General features: G+C 41.6%; 1 protein-coding gene across 6 annotated transcripts in view; it reads left to right on the forward strand.

Annotated features, from left to right (window-relative positions):
* The window catches only part of EVC (EvC ciliary complex subunit 1), a 79,329-nt gene that overhangs the window by 29,308 nt on the left and 30,113 nt on the right, over positions 1–19,908 (forward strand). For all 6 annotated transcript variants that reach the window (XR_005292569.2, XM_038399541.2, XM_043512458.1 and 3 more), the window contains exons 8-11: positions 1,839–1,997; positions 3,787–4,003; positions 8,458–8,606; positions 13,043–13,141. Coding sequence is in view for 5 of the 6 variants with exons in the window: in XM_038399541.2 (XP_038255469.1) it covers positions 1,839–1,997; positions 3,787–4,003; positions 8,458–8,606; positions 13,043–13,141 (624 nt within the window). In the remaining variant the exon portion in view is untranslated. The remainder of the gene's footprint in view (positions 1–1,838; positions 1,998–3,786; positions 4,004–8,457; positions 8,607–13,042; positions 13,142–19,908) is intronic.

A 19,908-nucleotide genomic window follows, 5' to 3' on the forward strand; every position in this document is an offset into this window, starting at 1 on the left:
AGCTTCCCCACTCTAATCTGTCAGTGCACTTTAGTCCTGACTTGAACAGCCCATATATCCTAGCCCTGGGCCTCTCTGACAGAGAAACCGACAGTAATTCTGACATGTCTGGTAGTTTGTGAAATGTGCAAGCATGAACTTCTATGATTTTCTATTTAATCTCTGTTCCTTTCACTTGATAACAGAAGTCCGACAGACAGAGATAGAAGCATGTGACATTTCTTGTGAGACTGTGAAGGCAATTCTTTAAAGAATTTATTGTTTAATATTCTGCAGAGTTAATCATGTGAAATGGATATTATTAGTGTCATCTAGCCTTACTGAGCTCCATGGGACAACCATTAGCGGATGTAAAATGTCATTTAATGGAGGTGTAATAACTTACATCAGATGAGGATCTGCCCCCATGTGTGGAGTTGCTCCTCACATCACAGTTATTATGTTATGGAAAGATTCTCATTGACTTCAGCCACAGATGGATCAGGCACTTGAAGAGCACCTCTTTTCCCTCAGTACTATATGGTTTTTCCTTTCCTCACCATGCACAGCAAATTGGCACCTCCAGAAAAAGCACCTAGAATGTAAAAGTACAATTCTTGGCTATTTTGGGGAACATTTAGTAGCACAAGTCCCGTTGAAAATTAAGTGCCAGTTGCTAGTCACAATCTCCCGCTTTATTATTATTATTACTATTACTAATAAATATTTATGATGATAGCACCTAGAGGCTCCAGTCAGGATTGGGGCACCCTTGTGTTGCAGCAATATAAAACCATTAGATGGCTGGACACTGCACAGACCCAAGCCCCTGTCCTGGAGAGCTTACAATATAAGGCCCTATTCTACAGATATACATGTGTTTAGCTTTATACATGTAAGTCATCCCATTGAAGTCAATGGAATGACTCGCATGTATAGAATTAAGCGCGTGCACAAGTATCTACAGGATTAGAGCCTAAAGCTGGTGATCTGTAGGTGGGGTATATAAAACTTTCTAAACCACATAATATGCTTACAATTTCTGAGAAGTTAATATAATGTTTACAAACTGAAAAGCTGCAAAAACCTCAGCTGTTAAAAAAACTTCTGCGTTTTAAACTAAAATCTTTCTAGCCATGCACTCCCACACTGCAACATTGTTAATAAAGTAACGTGTTAGAAAGTAATGACTGGCTATTAGCCTTTCTTCTGTCCCCAATTGTACTAATTAGCTTAGAGGTCCCCAAATTGTGGGGCCCACCCCCAATGCAGAGGAATATTTGGGGGGTGCAGCGGGCCTGTGCCAGTTCCCAGGAGGGACTGGGAGGGAGACCCCTCCTGCTGCGGCTGTGCTCCTGGCCCTAGATCCACCCCCAGCTGCAGCCCCAGCTTCGACCCCATTATCCCTGTCCACGTCCCCCCTGCCTGAGAGCCGCATCCCCGCTTCTGGCCCTAGCTCCAGGGGTGGAGGCGTGCATGACTCTGAAAAGTTTGGGGACCACTGAATTAGCCTGTTTTTAGTGTGTTGTGTGTGGGGAGTTCTTTTAAATAGCAATCTTAAATAAAATTGTATACTCTAACCTCCATAAAGACTCAGAATTAGCCAACAGGTACCATACACTGGTATCTGACATTACCAAGGGTGCGTCCCCATGTTTTAAAATATGAGATTTTTGTGAAAATGGTTTTGCCAAATGGTGACTTTGTAATGGCTTCATCGTGAATTACAATGGTTTGCCTCCCAGAATAGAACACCTTTCTGTGTTGCAGGGTAATTAATTTCTCAGGTTTTTAAATAGTATGGGGGAGTTTTAGGAAAAGGGGAAAATAATTGATATGTTTTAATTCCTACTGTGCAGATGGAAGCTTTCTGGAAGCAGGCAGACAAAGCCGAGCAGTTTCTCCTGAGCCTATCAAATTGCTCAAGTGCCAAAAGAGGAAAGATAATGATGAATCTGACTGAGAGAATGATTGCAGTAGAAGGATTATTAAGCCAGTCTCAGGATTTGCAAACAATGGTAAAGTACAAGAGGAGAGAAAGCTGAAGAGAGACTCAAACAGTCAATCCTAACTCAGAGCATAATGAGAATGTGTAATGTTTATGTTAGTCAGAATTTATGAATTAGGTAGACAACTTACCAACTGTGGCCTGTTTACTTTAACCTGTTATAAGGAGACTAGCTTTCTTGGTAGTTTGTAAAAACTCTTAAGTGAATGACCTCTCATCACTTTGATTCTGATTCTGAAAACACGACTATCCAGTCATGGTGGAATAAAAATGCTCTGCAAGATTTTAATGAGAGCAATGAGCAAGCAGCAAGAGTACTACACCTAATGATGGGGAAGAGAAATATTAACCTGCGCATTGAGACATCTTTTTTAAATGTATGTATTCTACCGTGCCTGGATGGCCATACTTCAAATTAAGAAGGGTTCCGAGCGCTCTCCTGACTTCCTTTGGAAATGAAGACCCTCAGCACCTCCTACTAACCTGGCCTTGAGAGAGGAAGCAGTAACATTTACAAGTATATTCATTTTAATGCAACAAAAAACACATACTGTTATGCATAATTAACATGTAATTGGACCAGATCCTTCTCAGTTATACCGGATATTAATGTAGAGTAACTCCACTGAAGTCACTGGAATTATTCTGGATTTACAGAAGTATAAATGAGATCAGAATCTGGCCCGCTATGGCCTCTAGATGCATTTTTTTCACCCATAAAATATTTAGTGGTTAGTAGCTAATGATTTATGATCGTGCAATCTAGGAGTCAAATAAAACAAATGACCTACATTGACAAATAATCTTTATAGGTGGTCTCTCTGCACTGTGGTCCACAGAAATACATGGACTTTCCTCAACTGTGCCTGTTTAATATGAATGTTCATAGAATAGAATATCAGGGTTGGAAGGGACCTCAGGAGATCATCTAGTCCAACCCCCTGCTCAAAGCAGGACCAATCCCCAATTTTTTCCCCAAATCCCTAAATGGCCCCCTCAAGGATTGAACTCACAACCCTGGATTTAGCAAGCTAATGCTCAAACCACTGAGCTATGTCTAAATGAATTATTTCTTATGTTTGGGTCCAACATTTAATAAGTTGTTCTACCTGACGTTGCCTTCATGGACCTTCTAGCTCTTTGAAGAAGGACCATCTTCTTCTTTAGTTGCTAAGGGTCACCCTGTCACGCTGTCTGAAGTTGCTCACGACCGCCTATCTCAGGGCAGACTGTCAAAAACAGGGCAGACATCCCAAACTGGTAGTGTTTTCTATAATTAGACTTCAACTCTGTAACAGATGTGAATTCCTTCAGTAGTCTCAGTGTATTAGGACTCACTCCACAATGGTATTGTAATCCTATAGCCGTGCTCATTCTTAAATGAAAACTGACCAGCGGGGCAGTATTTTAGGGGAAAAAAATCCTTAGATCTTATCCTTTTGCTCCATCTAGTGAATCTTTTCCCCCTCAGCATCAGGCTGTGTTGAACATTGAAATGTGCGGTGCTCACTTATTATTCATATTGCTTTATTCATTTTAGATTTATTTTCATTCCTTAAGGAGCCAGGAATCACTGGATGGAAAATGTAGACAGCTTTACTTAACCCTTTCCATGGTGCAAGTAAGCCCACACAATCAAATGAATGGGTCGCTGGAGGGCATAGTTTGTCTAGTGTCACTGGTTTTGTCTCTTGCATCATTGAGTATTGAATGGGTTAATGAAGGGCTCAGCATGTTACAGAGATTCAGCACTCTGCTTGCACTTAATTTTTTACATAGTATTTTTGTTTTGTTTTCAGGACATTCAGGAAAGAATATTTAATTGGGAGCGAACGGTGAAAATGGTTGATTTTTTGAAGACAAAGATACAAGAAGAAAGTAAATGTAGACTAGATGCTGTAGCTGGTATATTGGACCAGTTAACTATAAAGAGCAACCTCTCTCTTTCGCAGAAGGAAGAGCTTTTAACAGGCCTGCACAAGGCCTTCTGGGAGCAAGTAGCACATTACAATAATGGTAAGTACTTTTTAAACAGACATTTCCAACCTTCATCTTTAAAATTCATTGACCTATGAGCTTCATTTTGTTATTGACTTGTCTCACTTTGCTATGAAGAGTAATAACAGTACATGAAATCTCACTCTTTCGAAGCATACTAATGGATAAACTAGGAATGCTGGTCCAGATGCTCAAAGGAATGGAAGTGAGGAGCCTAAATACCTTCTTTGAGGATCTGGACTGCCATTCCTAGGGAGGGTATATGCTCTGGGAACAGGGAGTAAAGCCATCTAGATCTTGTTTCTGGTTTTGCCATTGACTTCCTGTGTGGTCTGTATAATCTCTCTGTGCCTCACTGTGCCCATGTGTAAAATGAATATAAGTTACATCAGCCTCATAAGGTGTCAGGGTTCCCTCCCCACTCTGAACTCTAGGGTACAGATGTGGGGACCCCCATGAAAGACCCCCCAAGCTTATTTTTACCAGCTTAAGTTAAAAACTTCCCCAAGGTACAAACTTTGCTTTATCCTTGAACAGTATGCTGCCACCACCAAGTGATTTGGACAAAGAACAGGGAAAGGACCACTTGGCATCCTATTCCCCCAAAAATATTCCCCTAAGCTCTACACCCCCTTTCCTGGGGAAGGCTTGATAATAATATGCTTACCAATTGATACCGGTGAACACAGACCCAAACCCTTGGATCTTAAGAACAATGAAAAAGCAATCAGGTTTTTAAAAGAAGAATTTTATTTAAAGAAAAGGTAAAAGAATCACCTCGTAAAATCAGGATGGTAAATACTTTACAGGGTAATCAGATTCTAAACATAGAGAATCCCACTAGACAAAACCTTAAGTTACAAAAAGACACAAAAACAGGAATACACATTCCCTCCTGCTCAGCGAATTTACAAACCAAAACAAAGAAAGCCTAATGCATTTTCTAGCTAAATTACTTACTAACTTTGCAGGAGTTGAAGGCTTGCATCCTTGATCTGTTCCCGGCAAACGTATCACACAGACAGACAGAAGCTTTTTTCCTCCCCTCCAGATTTGAAAGTATCTTGTCCCCTCATTGGTCATTTTTGGTCAGATGCCAGCGAGGTTACCTTAGCTTCTTAATCCTTTACAGGTGAAAGGATTTTGCCTCTGGCCAGGAGGGAATTTATAGCACTGTATACAGAAAGGTGGTTACCCTTCCCTTTATATTTATGACATAGGGGTATTGGGAGGGTTTTCTAATTAATGTTGGTAAGGGCTTGGAAATCATTGGATAAAAAGTGTTCTTAGCATCACAGAGTTTAAGGCCAGTGGCGGTTGCGTAAGTGCAAACCATTGTGTTATGTTCGCCTAACAGCAGATGGAACTGGAAAGTTTAAAACAAAAAACACAGTTGTGGCATCAGCCCTTTATAAAAGGCTATTTGGGGCTGATAATTGCAATTCAGTTCATCTCTCCATCTTCCTGAGGCTAAAATGAGTGTTCAGAATTAGCTTTTGAGGGATAACCCCCCCCCCCAAAGAACTAAACTAACTTTGAATGGGGGGAGCATTTTAGCTCTCTCCCCTCCCTTCCCCCTGCCATGAAATTTTGTTTAAACAGACAGGTATTTTGTAGCTAGAAAATCTGGAGCAGAATGGCTCACTCACCTGAAGTCCCTCATGCGCTGCAGAAGCTGGGATCTCCCAACAAACTAATAACTCCTGGTATCCAGGTTCCCCATTATACTTTTCAAGGGCAGGATGAAAGAGTCTTGTTTTCATATATTCAGTGCCATACACAGCAGGGAAATAGGAAGTATAGGCCAATATTTTCAAAATTGAATAATAATTTTTGGAGCCTCAATTTTGGAGTGTGTAAATTGATACTCCTTAAGGAGGCCTGGCTTTAAGAAAGTGCTGAGTAGCCACCCTCTGAAAGACAGGATTCTAAGTTGTCTTAAGTTGGACACCCAATACTTCAGGCACCTAAAATTACTAGTAATTTGGAAACTGTGTCCTTAGACTCTGTTCATGCAGTCATGGTTCCCACCAGCTCCCATGTATCAAGGTCCTGCATCTATTTGCAAGATGAAATCTTCTAATCCTGCAGCTCACAGTTACTTTGGCCTTGCTCTGCATTTTCACATCCCTTGGTGGGTTTTCACTATCTACAAGATTGAACCAAAGCTTGTCCCCCTACTGCTAAGTCCATATGAATAGATGCAGCACATAATAGTTCCCTACTCAATATGGATGAATGCTGACTCTTGGCCACATAGCCTACTCAGGAAAAAGTGAGGGTGGGGTCATGGAGAAGAGCACTGTAGTTTACTTTTCAGGCTCTCCATTGTTTCCCATGCCTCCATGCCCCATGGCTGGGGTCTGGGAGGGGGTAGGGGATTTGTCCTGTTCTGATTAACAACTGTTCTACTTTGACTTAAATCAAAATACTTTGACAGACATATCTAACCATCATTATCGCTTTGCTCATCACATGTGAGGAATTTATTACAGTTATGTATTTGATTTTTTTTAAACTGACTTTGAAGCCTACCGAGTTTTAACATATCTTGGAGTGATACCAGTTGAATTTAGGAATCAGAGTTCCACTGTCATTAATGGGAGTTGTGAACCTGTGCATTGCTCTGAATATTTACCACTTTAAATAAAGAGTATCTAGTCAGTTAGGAGCAAAGGTTTAACATATCACTACATTATTCCGTATTGATTTAATTCCGTGGTTTGCCACAAGAGTATTTATGTCTCTCGTCCCCTTCATAACATCTTGATTCAGCATTCCATTCCCCAATGGAAAGGGGAATCTTTCCATTCAACTCAGTGGGCACTGGGTCAAGCACCAAGTGGTGTAAGGTTGGAAGCTGGTTTTATATATTTATATTTGAAAGTTAAATACTTGCTGTCTTTGTTAAATAATTTTGATTCTAAAGTGATCAGTCTGGAGTAAAACCCTTTGTTTGCTAGCAATGCAAATCTGGCTTTCTTAGGATAATTGATTCTTTACCTGCCCTTTTGGCATGCTGTCCATGTCAAAGCTCTAGGAGCTGAACAGCCTGAATGTAAATACTCTCACTGGAGAGTTGCTTGTATTCTCAGCTAGTTTTGAATTGTGAGTTTTGCCATATCTAAAGGCCATCAATCCCCATTCCGCAGGTTTTGTCCTCTCTAAAAAAATTGGGAAGTAGTCATACGAACAACAGTTTAAGCAAAGAGTTTAATGGATGTGCCCTGCTAGTTCTTTAAAAGGAGGACATATATGCCTACCTCGGGGCTGTTGTGTGTTTCTAAAAGTAAGCCCTTAAAGTTTGAGTTCATTCCTTTTGTTTTTCTCTCAGTCATATTTGCATTGTTGCAAGACAGAGATGCAGCTGATAAGGCCTTAGTTTTATGCGAAGTAGGTACTTTTGTCCATAAGAGTAAAATCTGTACACACGTATTAAGCAACCTACTGTATTAAAAGATTATCTCAAACTTCTTGCATACAAACCCTCCCTTCGACATAGCAATTGCTTACACTGTGAGTTCAGTTGATAAAACTGCGTCACTCGGGAGGGGGGATTTTCCACACTCCTGAGCAATGTAGTTATGCCAACGTAAGTTTGTAGTGTAGACTAGAACTGTATTTCAAAATGTTTTTTTAAACCTCCAAGATTATTTTAGACTTTTTAGGGGGTGGCGGTTGGAAATGGGCACTGCACTATCTTGATTTTTAATTAAGGACTTTCAGTGCATTTTCAAATGATTTGTAAGAGAATTTATGTTCGGCGGCAGGCTGATGTTTATAATAAATTAGCACTGGGCATGAGTAATGCGCAGAGTTTATATAATGCACTGCTTTATCTCCCCACAACAAGAAACTTCCCATAGCTAAAACACCTTGATATGGTGGCAGAATAGCTGCCACAATGTAACATTCATTGTCTGTATTAATCTTTAGCTGCATGGTTTAATTGGGGGAGTAGTGAATTATTGAGGTATCTATAGAAAAAAAAGGTTAGTATTTTTTTGAGGGGGTTAGGTGAATAGCAGATGAAAAGACAGAGGTCAGGGAGGTTTGGATAGCAGACGTCTGGAACTGTAAGGCAAACTCATCTGGAGCTGGGGAGTGTCTGAAAGTTAGGCCTCAAATGTCTCAAGCTGGCACCCACCCTCACCAAAAAAAAAAAAAAAAAAAAATCAGTGGATACTGAAAGCTTTGGCCTAAGTGACTTGTCCAAGATCATGCAGCAAGTCAGAGGCACAGCCAGAAATAGAACCCTGAAGTCCTAGCACCCAGTCTAGTGCCCTATACACTGGACAGTGCTGCCACCCCTACAATAGAATATATTTATTTAAGAAATAAAAGTCAAACTGCTTGAACACAGGCTTTTTTTTAACCTATATCCATTTTTAAACCAGAAATGAAAGTTCACACACTTATTTTCCCCAAATTATAGATTTGTAACACCTAATCATTTACATTTTATATTCCAGAATGTGTCCAACAAGGTAAAGACCTAATCGTGAAACTCCTAGCATGTCGTGCAAGGAAGATAAGAGAGCTCAAACAAGCTCAGAAGGATGAACAAGGGGATCTCCTCAGTAAAACTCAGAAAATAGGAGAACTCGATGAATTTCTGAAGGTGACTGTGTAAAGATTTATATTCACTATTTGGTTTGTTTTAGGGCCATTGTAACGTTCTCTGAGGTTCTCGCAGTCCACCAGAACTGCCAGCTTGTGTCCTCATTTGACATGTCTACAGTAGCCTAGGGCAGAGTTGGGGATGGGGGACAGGACTGCAAAGGCCTGCCCCAAAATACTAGGGTTGGTTCTGCTTGTTAAAATTTTAAAGCCCTCTCTGAGATTGGGACTTAGCCACCTCTTGCTTGCTTGGGCAGCTGCCATGCTCCTAGCTCTTCTATAAACTTCCGGGGTACATCACTTAATCTCTGTCCCTCAGATCCGCCTCATGTAACATGGGGATAATAATACTTATGATGTGTTGTCTTTTGAGTTCTTCAAGGCAGGGAATCTCTCTTATTTTGTGTATGTACAGTACCTAGCCTGGCAGAGCATGTCTGGGGCATCTAAGTGCTAATGTAATACTAATAATAAGGAATAACAATGCTGTGGTGGCACCCTCCATGGCTGTAGCAGCTGCTGCAATGGGAACTCTCATACTGTGTCCGCAACCAGTGCCAAAAGGAAGTCCATGCAAAAGGCGCCCTGAAGTTTCCGCACTGTCAGCAGCACGCAAAAAAGAAGGAGAGGATGCAGGGCCAAGGGTTGGTCTACACTACAGAGTTAGGTCGACGTAAGGCAGCTTACATTGATCTAATTATGTCAGTGTCTACACTACAGCCTTGCTCCTACTGATGTAAGTGCCGTACCACACTGACATAATAAGCCCTATTCCTCACGTGGAGGTGGAGTTGTGGCAGCGTAGTTAGGGCAAAGCAGTGTCTGGGTAGACACTGCAGGTTACTTACATGGAGGAGCCGTGAAATTGACAAGAAAGTTGGACTGTCACCCCAGGATGGGTGGAAACAGCTAGAGGCTGGCTGGCTCCCGGCACCCAGCTAGGCTGCTGCTGAGGCTCCCCACAAGGAACAGGGAGCCTCCATGTGGCTGCCAGGCTCCTGGCAGGAAGCAGAGAGCCGGAAGCCTCTGTGCAGCCAGTGGGGAGCTGGGAACTTCCATTCAACTGCTGGGCTCCGTACCCTGGTGCAGCTGCTGGGCTCCCGGTGAGGAGTGGGGAGCTAATATCTGGGGGTGGGGCGGGACAGCCAGGCTCCCGGTGGGGGGCCGAAAACCTATGGGAGCTGGGAGGGTGGGGCAGTCAGGCTTCTGGCGGGGAGCTACACACAGAGCTGAGAGCCTGGATTCTCAGCCCCCCCACACTGGCCCTCTTAAGTTGGCAGAAATGCTCCTGGTGAGGACACACACCACCAACTGAAGGATGGTAGAGTGGACATGAACCACTGCAGTAATTACTGTGATGGCTGTAAGTCAACCTAACATAGGTCAACTTACGTATGTAGTGTAGACATGCCCTAGGCTACTTTCATATTGAGTGGAAATCCTGTAGCTTGCTGGTGCTTGTCTGCCCAGCTCCAGCAAGGAGCTAAAGAGCTGGCACTGGGAGATGGACCAGAGCCTGCCTCACCCAACTTTCCCACTACCACCACAATAGGAAAACACACTCCTCCTCTTGGTCCCACTCAGGCCATCTAGGACAGGCCAACACCTGTCAGGGAAGAGTGCCATTCTCAAGAATCTATTCCCTAAGTGACCAGTCCCTACAGTCACCCATCCCGATAACCAATCTGCTGCTACCACTGACAGCAGACACTGTAGAATGACTTGCCTACCCCACCAATGCTGCTGTGAGGAACAGCTGCCAGGTAGGGGGACATATCCAAAGGAGACCTTCTTCAGGTGCTGAGGACAGGGAACTTTGGTTGGTCAAGAGGAGTGAAGGAAATTGCTCTGGTAGGTGTGTTGGCTGAAAGGATTTGTGGAATTTGGGAGAGGAAGAGGATGGGATTCAGTGAAGACGGGATGCCTTTCTGGAAGATATGCTTTAGTCACACACATGTTTTTGGTCTCAGAAGGGTAACTAAGTGAAATTCTATGGCCTGTATAATCCAGGAAATTAGAGTAGATGTTCTAATGGTGCCTTCTGGCCTTAAAAATCTATGCTCGAAGCTTGTGAAGTAGAGGAGAATATTTAATTTCACATGAGGGGATAATCGAAGGGGTCCCCTGTTAAAAATTTTGGCAACACACGGCACTTGGCAGGGCACTTTGCTTTGAATTAATGTTAGTGGTTGTTCATGGATACTTTGATTTAAGACATGGCATTTTGATCAATAATTATATTATCTTACAGCAAAACTGGCAAAGTTAACAGTGATTTTATCACTGTTATATTTATTTATTTTATGAAACCCTAAATGGGGAAAGCAACAGGACTTCTGTAATTGCTGAGAACTATAGATTTTACATTATTTTAAAATTCATTGTCAACTATCAGGAAAAGAAATGATTTAAGGGCAGCATGTCTACTTACTAAGGTACCACCCCACAATATTAGATTGTTCCATTAATTTTAAAAAACAGTTTAAAATGTAAAAACTCCGCTAGATTGTTTGAGAAAACTTTTTTCTCATTACAACAAACTGACAGATTTTGCTGATCTCAATGCTACAACTTCTTATTGCAGTCCGAGTTTTGTAATTACATTGTGTAAGTTAGATAATGCAATTACTATACTTGGTCTGCAATGTTTCCTTGATGAAGTTTGGTTAAAGAACACTCCATGATGTACAGGGGGAAAAAACAGTGTAGGAGCAGGCTTCCCGCCATTTAAAACACGTATATCTTTAGTGGCATTTTATATCTCTTAGGCTCTTTGTCTTGATCAGATATAAACAGTTAATTTTATTATGCAGTTTTCTATTCACTGGACACTTTAATGTTTGTTTGTACTCCTATTTAATGGACTTCTTGATAGACATCCAGAGCATGTTAACTGAAATTAAGGAATTTTGTATCAATACTTCCTTCTGCAAAGGCAAGAAAAATTCAGTTGTGCAAAGAAAATGCCTTCATTTTTCCATACCATAGTCTTATAAATAACTTTGTCATCTAACCAGTAAATTGCATAGTAACAGTTGAAACCAATAATACATTTGTTGCAGGCTGGGGGATTTATAGCTGTTTTCCAATTTTTCAGCTTTTGTATTGTAGCACAGGATATAAAACTATGATGTTAAGAAATTCCTCCATGAAATATAACTGAGCCATGAGACGCTCTCACCCTTCTGCCCCAATAGTGAAACGGGTCCTTGTGAGCAGGTGACTCTCTCCTCTGCTCTAAGATAAAGTCCAAATGCTCTATGGAGAAACAAATGAACCACCTTCCTCCAGTATGACTATTAACAACCAAATAAGTGGGACTCTTGTTAATGCTATGCAGTAGCTTAGTGGAAATTTTCATGCTTTGTGTTCAAGTTCAAACCTGCCTAAGCTATCACAGAGATGGTGAATATTTATTTCCCTCTAAGATTATGTCCACACTTCAAGAAGGATGTTGAAAGATTAGAAAGTGTTGAGAGGAGAGCCATGAGAATGATTAAAGGATCGGAAAACATGCCTTATAGTGAGAAACTAAATAGATTGTTTCATAAGTTTATAAAAGAGAAAGGTGACTAGACAAATTCAGACTAAAAATAAGATGTAATTTTTTTTTAAACAATGAGGGTAATTAACCAGCAGAACAACTCAACAGACAAGGTAGATTCTCCATCAGTTGAAATTTTAAAATACAGATTGGATGTTTTCCTAAAAGATATGCTCTAGTTCAACCACAGCTATTGGATTTGAAGCAAGAATTGATTCAGAGAAGTCCTGTGGCCTGTGAGATATAGGAAGTCATGTGAATTCTTCTGCCCATTCTGCCCATATAGTCTGTCTTTTGACTGTAATGATATATGACTAAGTAGTTGAGCTACTATCATCAGCATTACCTAGGATTTTTGCTGCTTCTTTTTATATTGAGTATAGTGCCCATGAAAGGTGAACAGACTGAAAATACTAGAAAGTGAAGTTATCAGTTCACAGAACAGCTTTGTATACAGGCTGGTAGACTAAACATCTTTTCAGTGACCCACCCATTTTTCTCAACCCAGTTCTGGAGTGTTTATCTCTTTGGAGTGAGACAGTAATTCAGTCTATGCTGATTTAATCCTTTCTTCTTTGCTAAAGACTTTTGTTGACACCTGCCTACTTTAAATAGGTACAGAAATCGCCAGTTTTCCTTGTGTGAGCCAGTTTTCAGCTATACTGTACTGTACTAATTCTTTTCAGTCCTTGCTAATGATCTTCTACCACTCAGCTAGGACAGTATGCTGTTTTTCCCTACTAGCTTTTACAGTACTTGGATCCCTGATGCTGTCAAAAAAGCACCCTTGCTTTATTTGTCAGTCAGTAGCTTTCATGTGGACCATGGTTTCAGCTATTTAAAAGATATATTTTTACACGTTTTTTTTCCTATTTTATTTCTCTTAATCTTAGGCCTGCCATGAAATGTTAGAGAAGCAGAGACAGACACTGCATGATCTGGAAGAAGAGGATGACTGCCAAAGCACTGAGGCCGTTGCAGAGCTCCATCAGGTGATTTGTGCTAGTGGCTGCAAAAAGTCTGAAAATCTCCAATCCAGTTACAAAACAGAACTAGACTTCAGGCATAGAAACTTCAGAGATTTATCATTCATTTGATATTCTGCAGCTTTCAAGAGGCTAGGTTAGTGCAATAATGGGCTTGGGATTTAGTCTTTTACTCTAGGAGACCTGGATGTCACAAATGAAAATGAATTTGGTCTCCTCCTACTCAGTGATAGATGTGGGGTTCCTAGCACTCTAGATGAAGAACACTCATGACTTATTCTCTGACCACATGTCAGCTCTTGGTAATATAAGGGAGAACTTTCCTTTGTAGACTTGAAGAATTTTTCCTCTCTAAGTGACCACACATCTTTATGCTTCCACTAGAAAAGTTTGCCTACACAATCTCCCAGGGGTAACTAAAACTAGGAAACATTTTTAAATACATGTCTACCTTGCCAGATTACCTTGATTTGAATCCTATTTGCATAGTACATCAAATGAGACAACAGCTCATGCCGTGGTAGATCAACTTGCTACAACAGCCTGCCACACTATAGTGCCTGCTCCCCTTCTTTTGGCTTGCAGTATTCAGCTAAGAGTATAGCCAAGTGGTGAACCCATCAACCAAGGGACTCTGCAGTCACACCAGCAAACAAGGCTTACAGCAGGAAGACACCAGTGCCAGATACAAGGCAGGAAAGGGAAAATGCATCTCATGCCCTAATACTTTTCCCAGACAAGGTGGTTGGGCAGGGGTCGGCAACCTGCCGCGTGTGTGCCAAAGCCAGTACGCGAGCTGATTTTTAGCGGCACTCTGCTGCCAGCCAGGGTCCTGGCCGCCAGCCCCACTCAGCCCGCTGCCGGCCTGGATAGACGGAACCCTGGGCCGGCAGTGGACTGAGTGAGGCCAGCGGCCGGGACCCCGGCTGGCAGGGGTCGGCAGACGGAACCCCAGACCAGCAGCACGCTGAGACACTCAACCCACTGCCGGTCTGGGGTTCCATCCGCCGCCGGCCCCTGCCAGCCAGGGTCCTGGCTGCTGGCACCGCTCAGCCCACTGCCAATCTGGGGTTCCATCAGGGGGCCCCCGTAAATGTAAAATTTATTACTGGCATGCAAAACCTTAAATTAATGAAGACTTGGCACACCACTTCTCATAGGTTGCCGACCCCAGTGCTAGGGTGACCCCAGTCATAGAGGAAGTGCAAGAGAGACAAGGAAAGCATATGAGGCTTCTCGATTTACTGATAAAGTTCTAGGTACTGAGTTAATTTATTCACAGTATTGGTTCACTGACACTTTTAAATGAGGATCTGAATTTGTAATATTTAGTATTGGTCTTGCTAATTGGAAATTGTTGTTATTGGCAAAGTATTCATGCTTTGTCATCTTGTTATTATGTGTGTAAGATTAATGCTATCTAATGGTAGCAAAAATCAATGACCTTTGATTGAGCTGAAAGTGATTAGTTGTAATCTAACAGGCTCTGTTTTGATTAATTGTGACCAGTCTGGTGTGTCATATCTTTAGTCCATATCACACCTGGTTGCATGGGCATCTTAGTAAATGCTAATTATAGGATTGTGCATTTGTTCCACATTATCAGAGTTTTCATTGCCCTCTGCATTTTTTGTCTATCAGGTTTTGATAAAGTTTGAAAAAACAGAGCAGTGGCACTGTAGTTAGTAGAGGATGAACGCCTGCTGGAGTAAGTTTGTGTAACGGTTCTAGGAAAAATATATTTGAAGAACAAACTACTTATTCAGAAAGGGGGAAAAACAATTTGGATGGTTGTGTTTGTGAATCTGAATAGGTGCTTTCTTCAGGTAATTTTTTAATTTAAGAAGAGCAAGTCAATATGTTGACTGGTATTACATGTGATATGTATGTTCTGTACCGGAGTCATTAACCTTTGTCATTTCATTTGATGTCCTTAGCATCAAAGATATTTCCCCCTGAAGACAATACTTATGGAAGTTGTATTCCATTATTGGAAATTCTACTTCATGGACATTTTGAGACCAGTTTAAAATCCTATTTCTTGCAGCCTTGCTTTTGGCTAAGTTTTGTTTTCCATTAAAAATATTTGGGTGAATTAAATGTTTCTAATATTGACAGGTTGACAGAAAACTCCTTCTCACTCAGCCATAACTTGCTACATTCTGCTATTCCACTCCTGGGTCAGTCCTGAGTTGAGACTGCCAGTCATGTAAAACTAAAGCAACTTCTTCAATGGTTCAGCAAATCGACTGATATCTACCAGGAATTTACATTCAGAAAACTAAACTCACACCTGTTTTTACAATAAGCAGCCTTTTATCCATGTCCATCAAATGTGATCAGCTAATGCATCAATATCAAGTCCCCCTTACTCTCCTAGGCATAGCTGCTATTGATCGTATTAAAAGGATGACATCAGAAAGTACACTACATAAGAGGCATGGGCTGTGATTGAAAAGGAACTTACTGTACTCTCCAAAAGCTTAAAGTACAGGCTTGATCTTCAACTGGTGTAAACCAGTGTATCTCCACTGAAGTCAAACAGAGCTACCATGATTTCCACCAGCTTGAGTGTACAAGGAATAGTCATTATTAAAAATGTCTATTACGTGGGGCATGAAACAAAGGCAAAGGAGAATCCCAGGGAAGAAATTATGTCTCAGAGAAGCACAATCTCTTCCCCGTTTCCTCTTCTCTCCCTCTGCTGCACCTCTTGCTCCAGGGGAAGAGTAATTTATGTAGTTTCTTTATCTTTGAATCCCAGATGCTTTGGCTAGCACGTTAGAAAGCCAGAATCAAGGCTCCCCCTGCCCACGCTCCACTGTCTTGAAGATGCCATGCACAGCCCACTCTCCACCCATCATGCCTGGAAGTGAGGTGCAGCAAGGCTGCCTAGAGGAATGAGGGAGCTTATTCTCCTGCGTGGTTGTACTACGGCCAGGCACAATCAGGCCCTTCATTTCCGTTTTGCCATTGCCATTCCATGATATCTCCACACTCCTTCACAATGCGAAGACAAAGATGGCATGCATCACCGAGGCATGAGCAAGTGAGAGGCTCAATTCAAGAGGTGAAGAAACAGTCAAATAATTAGTTTGTTGTTCAATTAAAACTTCACATTTTCCTAAATGCAAATGTACGTTACAAAGGAGGGTAAAATAGTAAAAAATTGCTTTTCATTAAATAGATTGGAGCAAACAAGTCCTCTTCTCTCATTTGATTTTTAGAATCTCATTGGAAAATGAAGCCCAGCTACATTCATGAAAGGTTAATAAGTGTAACCTTCTGGTCACTCAGTTACATTTCCTCTTCTGTGCCTCATTCACTGGGGATGTGCATATGTTATAACTCTCACATCTTCTGTGGATCGGACACAGAATATGACACAGTGCAAAGTGACTAGTGTATTACATTGCTCAGTGCAGAAGAAGTATGTAATCTGGTCCTGACCATTTGAGGCTCACAGCAGTGTGAATCCCAGACAAGACACCACTAATGCTGGCTGCGGTCTTGGCTCACACCACAGATTGAACCAGGGATCCTCAGAGCTAGATGATTGAATCTCAGCAGCCCATCCATATTCAGGGAAGGTGGAAAATGGCAGTAGAAACATGCCCTTTGTCATGTAAAGCCTGGTAGAGTCTGCCATATTGAACAGGGTGGTTGTGTTTCTTCTCTTTTTAAAATGTTTGAGAGTGATTTAAGGTTTCATTCACCACAGACAGCAATAAGCAATACAAATTTTCCCTCGGTGCCCTGCCTGGAGGTGCCTCAACCTGGACCATCTACAAGGATGAGTGGAGTCCAATGTACATAATCAGATCTTTCAGTCTATGGCTGCTAATTAGAAACCCTTAAGTTATTTTTAACAGTCCTCCTGGAATTCAGAGCTAGTTTGGATGGTAGTTTGAATAAAATAGACAGTAATCCTTTAGGAAATGGACAGATTATAGGATTATTGGATCAAACTCATGGGTCCATCTGCAACAGTATCCTGTCTCTGACAGTGACCAGTAGCAGACGCTTTGGAGGAAGGTGCAAGAAATCCTGCAGTATATAGTATATATATAGACTCGTGATTTCCTGAGGGACAATTTCAGCTGGTAAAAATGCAATGACGTTTGACCCTGGCAGTTTTTAAACCAGTGACCAAATGGCACAAAGGCCTCTGTTCCACTATTAATTATCTGAATCATCCAATCGTTCATTTAAACAGTTCATTAAATTTATACTATAGACTCTTTTAAGCCTGAAGGAATCCACCAGTGAAGAGGTAGAAGGCTAGCGATATGGAGCTATCACACTGATTTTTTTTTAAGAAGCTGCCAGTTCTGCACCTTCTGATCAGCTCACTGACTTCTGCATTTTAAGAGTCACTGAAATTCTGTTCAGTAGTGTGGTGCTTTGCAAGTGATTTGCCAGTCAAGCCCTAATCCCTTACAACAAATGGGAGAAAGGATTTGGCATTTAATGTGTATAGACAAGCTAAACATGGTAGTCGATATGGAGCCCATCTGCCTTATTCTCCTGTCGCCTACAGTTTTATACCGATGCAACAGTTAAGTTCAACAGTTACTCCTGATTTCATAGATGCTGGAACTGGGGGTGCTGCCACACTCCCTGGCTTGACGTAGTTTCCATCATATGCAGAATTTACGATTTGGTTCAGTTGCTCTCAGCACGCCCACTTGTTCCAGCACCTCTGCCTGATTTACCTTGGTATACATGAACAGAGAACCTGACCCGTAGATTCAAGATCATGAAGAATGACAGGATAATCTCTATGCTGGTGTTGGCGTTAAAGTGTTGTGAAAGGGGAGTGCGAGTTTGACTGAATGAACTCTCTGGTGACTAGATGAAAGAATGTCAATTGATTGTACATGCCACTTACTATTTCCCATAGCTACGCCCCTCGTTGAGGTGGTTTTTTTAGAGTGCTGGGAGAGCGCTGTGCCGCGTTCCCACAAAGCATGTTAAACCGCTACCATGGCGGTGCTTTAGTGTTGCCAGTGTAGACTAGCCCTTAGATATAGTCTGTGGACCCCTAGGGGTCCGTGGACCACAGGTTGAAACCACTCTTGTAGGAGATCTGGGAATGCCTTGTTAGTTACATTTAGGCTCTAGAAAGCATGTTAAGGTTTTGTTTTATATGCAACTATTTGCTTTCGGTATTCTTACTCTGAGGCCAACTCTGCATTCAAAAGCAAAGTTGACCCAGGTACATCACTTAGGGGTATGAAAAATCCATACCTCTGAGCGATGTAGTTAAGCCGACGTAACCTCCGGGATACACAGTGTTTGGTCAACAGAAGAATTCTCCTGTCAACCTAGCTGCTGCCTTTTGGGGAAGTGGATTAACTACATCGATGGGAGAACTCCTCCTGTTACCGTAGGGAGTGTCTACGCTGAAGCATTATAATGGCACAGCTGTAGTGCTGCAGCTGTACCTCTGTAGCATTTCAAGTGTAGACAGGCCCTCCATCACTTGAATCTGTTTGTTGATAATAAACTTATTCTTGTTTTGACTACATACGAAGTAAACTTGTGATCTTCAGTTGCATATTATAATCTAATCTGTATTATTCCTCTGGAAATAGTGGCGCTAAGAGTTCTGTGAGTGGGATAGAGGCTGAGCACTCCAGAGGGAAGCTAGGTGGACTCAGGGGTTGCGGTGTGAGCCTACCACTGACCAGGCACCGAGAGCAATGCCCGCAGAGGCCTGGAAGGTAGCGCTTTTGTTGCCAGAGGCAGATGGTTTCAGGAAGCTGATCCACAGCATGTACAGACAAGACCTCCTCACAGCAAGGGTGGGTGTTGTCAAGGTACCTCATAACTCTGGCTGCGCCAGGAAAGCCTGACAGTAGTCGACTTCAAACAGTGGGGATAGACTGTGATGGGGTGGGGGCTGGGGGGAAGAGAAGAACTGTTACAATCTTTTTAAATAATTTGTGAAAAAGTTAATTGACATTTGAGTTATGCAGGTATTTTGTGCCCTTTGTACAAATGTTAATTTATCCAATCTACAATAATAGAATGGAGAAGTAGAGTAAAAATTAACTGAAATTTTTAGATTCAAGAAAAGGTGTCAGAGAAATCCTGATCAGTTAGAGGAGCATAATATATTGCAGGTTTGTGTAATTTATGAATTGCAGGGGTGTTTATTGTGTCATTCTCTGTTATCAGGCAGTAAAAATTACCTCTGTCCTGCCCTCTTGTGGACACTGAAAAAAGAAAATGAGGTGCTTTTTGCAGTTCTGCTTGAATTTTAGTGCCTCAGATGTTACCTAATCTGTAATCTTATCCTCCTCTTCTTCTGTGTGCTATGCTGTAGAGATATGAGAAGAGGCTGGTGGCTAACAATTCATTATGGAAAACAGAAGTTCATTTGAGGACAACCAAAAAAAGTAACTAGCAGCTGAGAGTTACAAAGTCCCTTGTAAAGGACTCATTTTTAAAGTATACTTCATCAAGTTTAGCATTGAGGCTATGGAAACTCACACTTTAATGTTGTCTCTAGTTCTCCTTCTAACAGGACTTCAAGAAAATAGTATCCTCTCTCTCTCATTTGATAAGAAGTAAAGATGCATAGGAATGTACGTTAAAACATTGTAACTAGTGGATAACATTAACAGATAAGTCAATAAACATTTTTGAGTGATTAAACAGTAATATGAAGCTAGCGTTAAGTGTAATTTTTTTTCCAGCTACAAAAAGGGCAAAATATGAAATTTAGGAGGTAGCATGTTGTAATCCTGTTCTAGGTTCTTAGTCCC

This window comes from Dermochelys coriacea, chromosome 4, assembly GCF_009764565.3.
Source record: "Dermochelys coriacea isolate rDerCor1 chromosome 4, rDerCor1.pri.v4, whole genome shotgun sequence".
In the NCBI taxonomy this organism is placed as follows: domain Eukaryota; kingdom Metazoa; phylum Chordata; order Testudines; family Dermochelyidae; genus Dermochelys; species Dermochelys coriacea.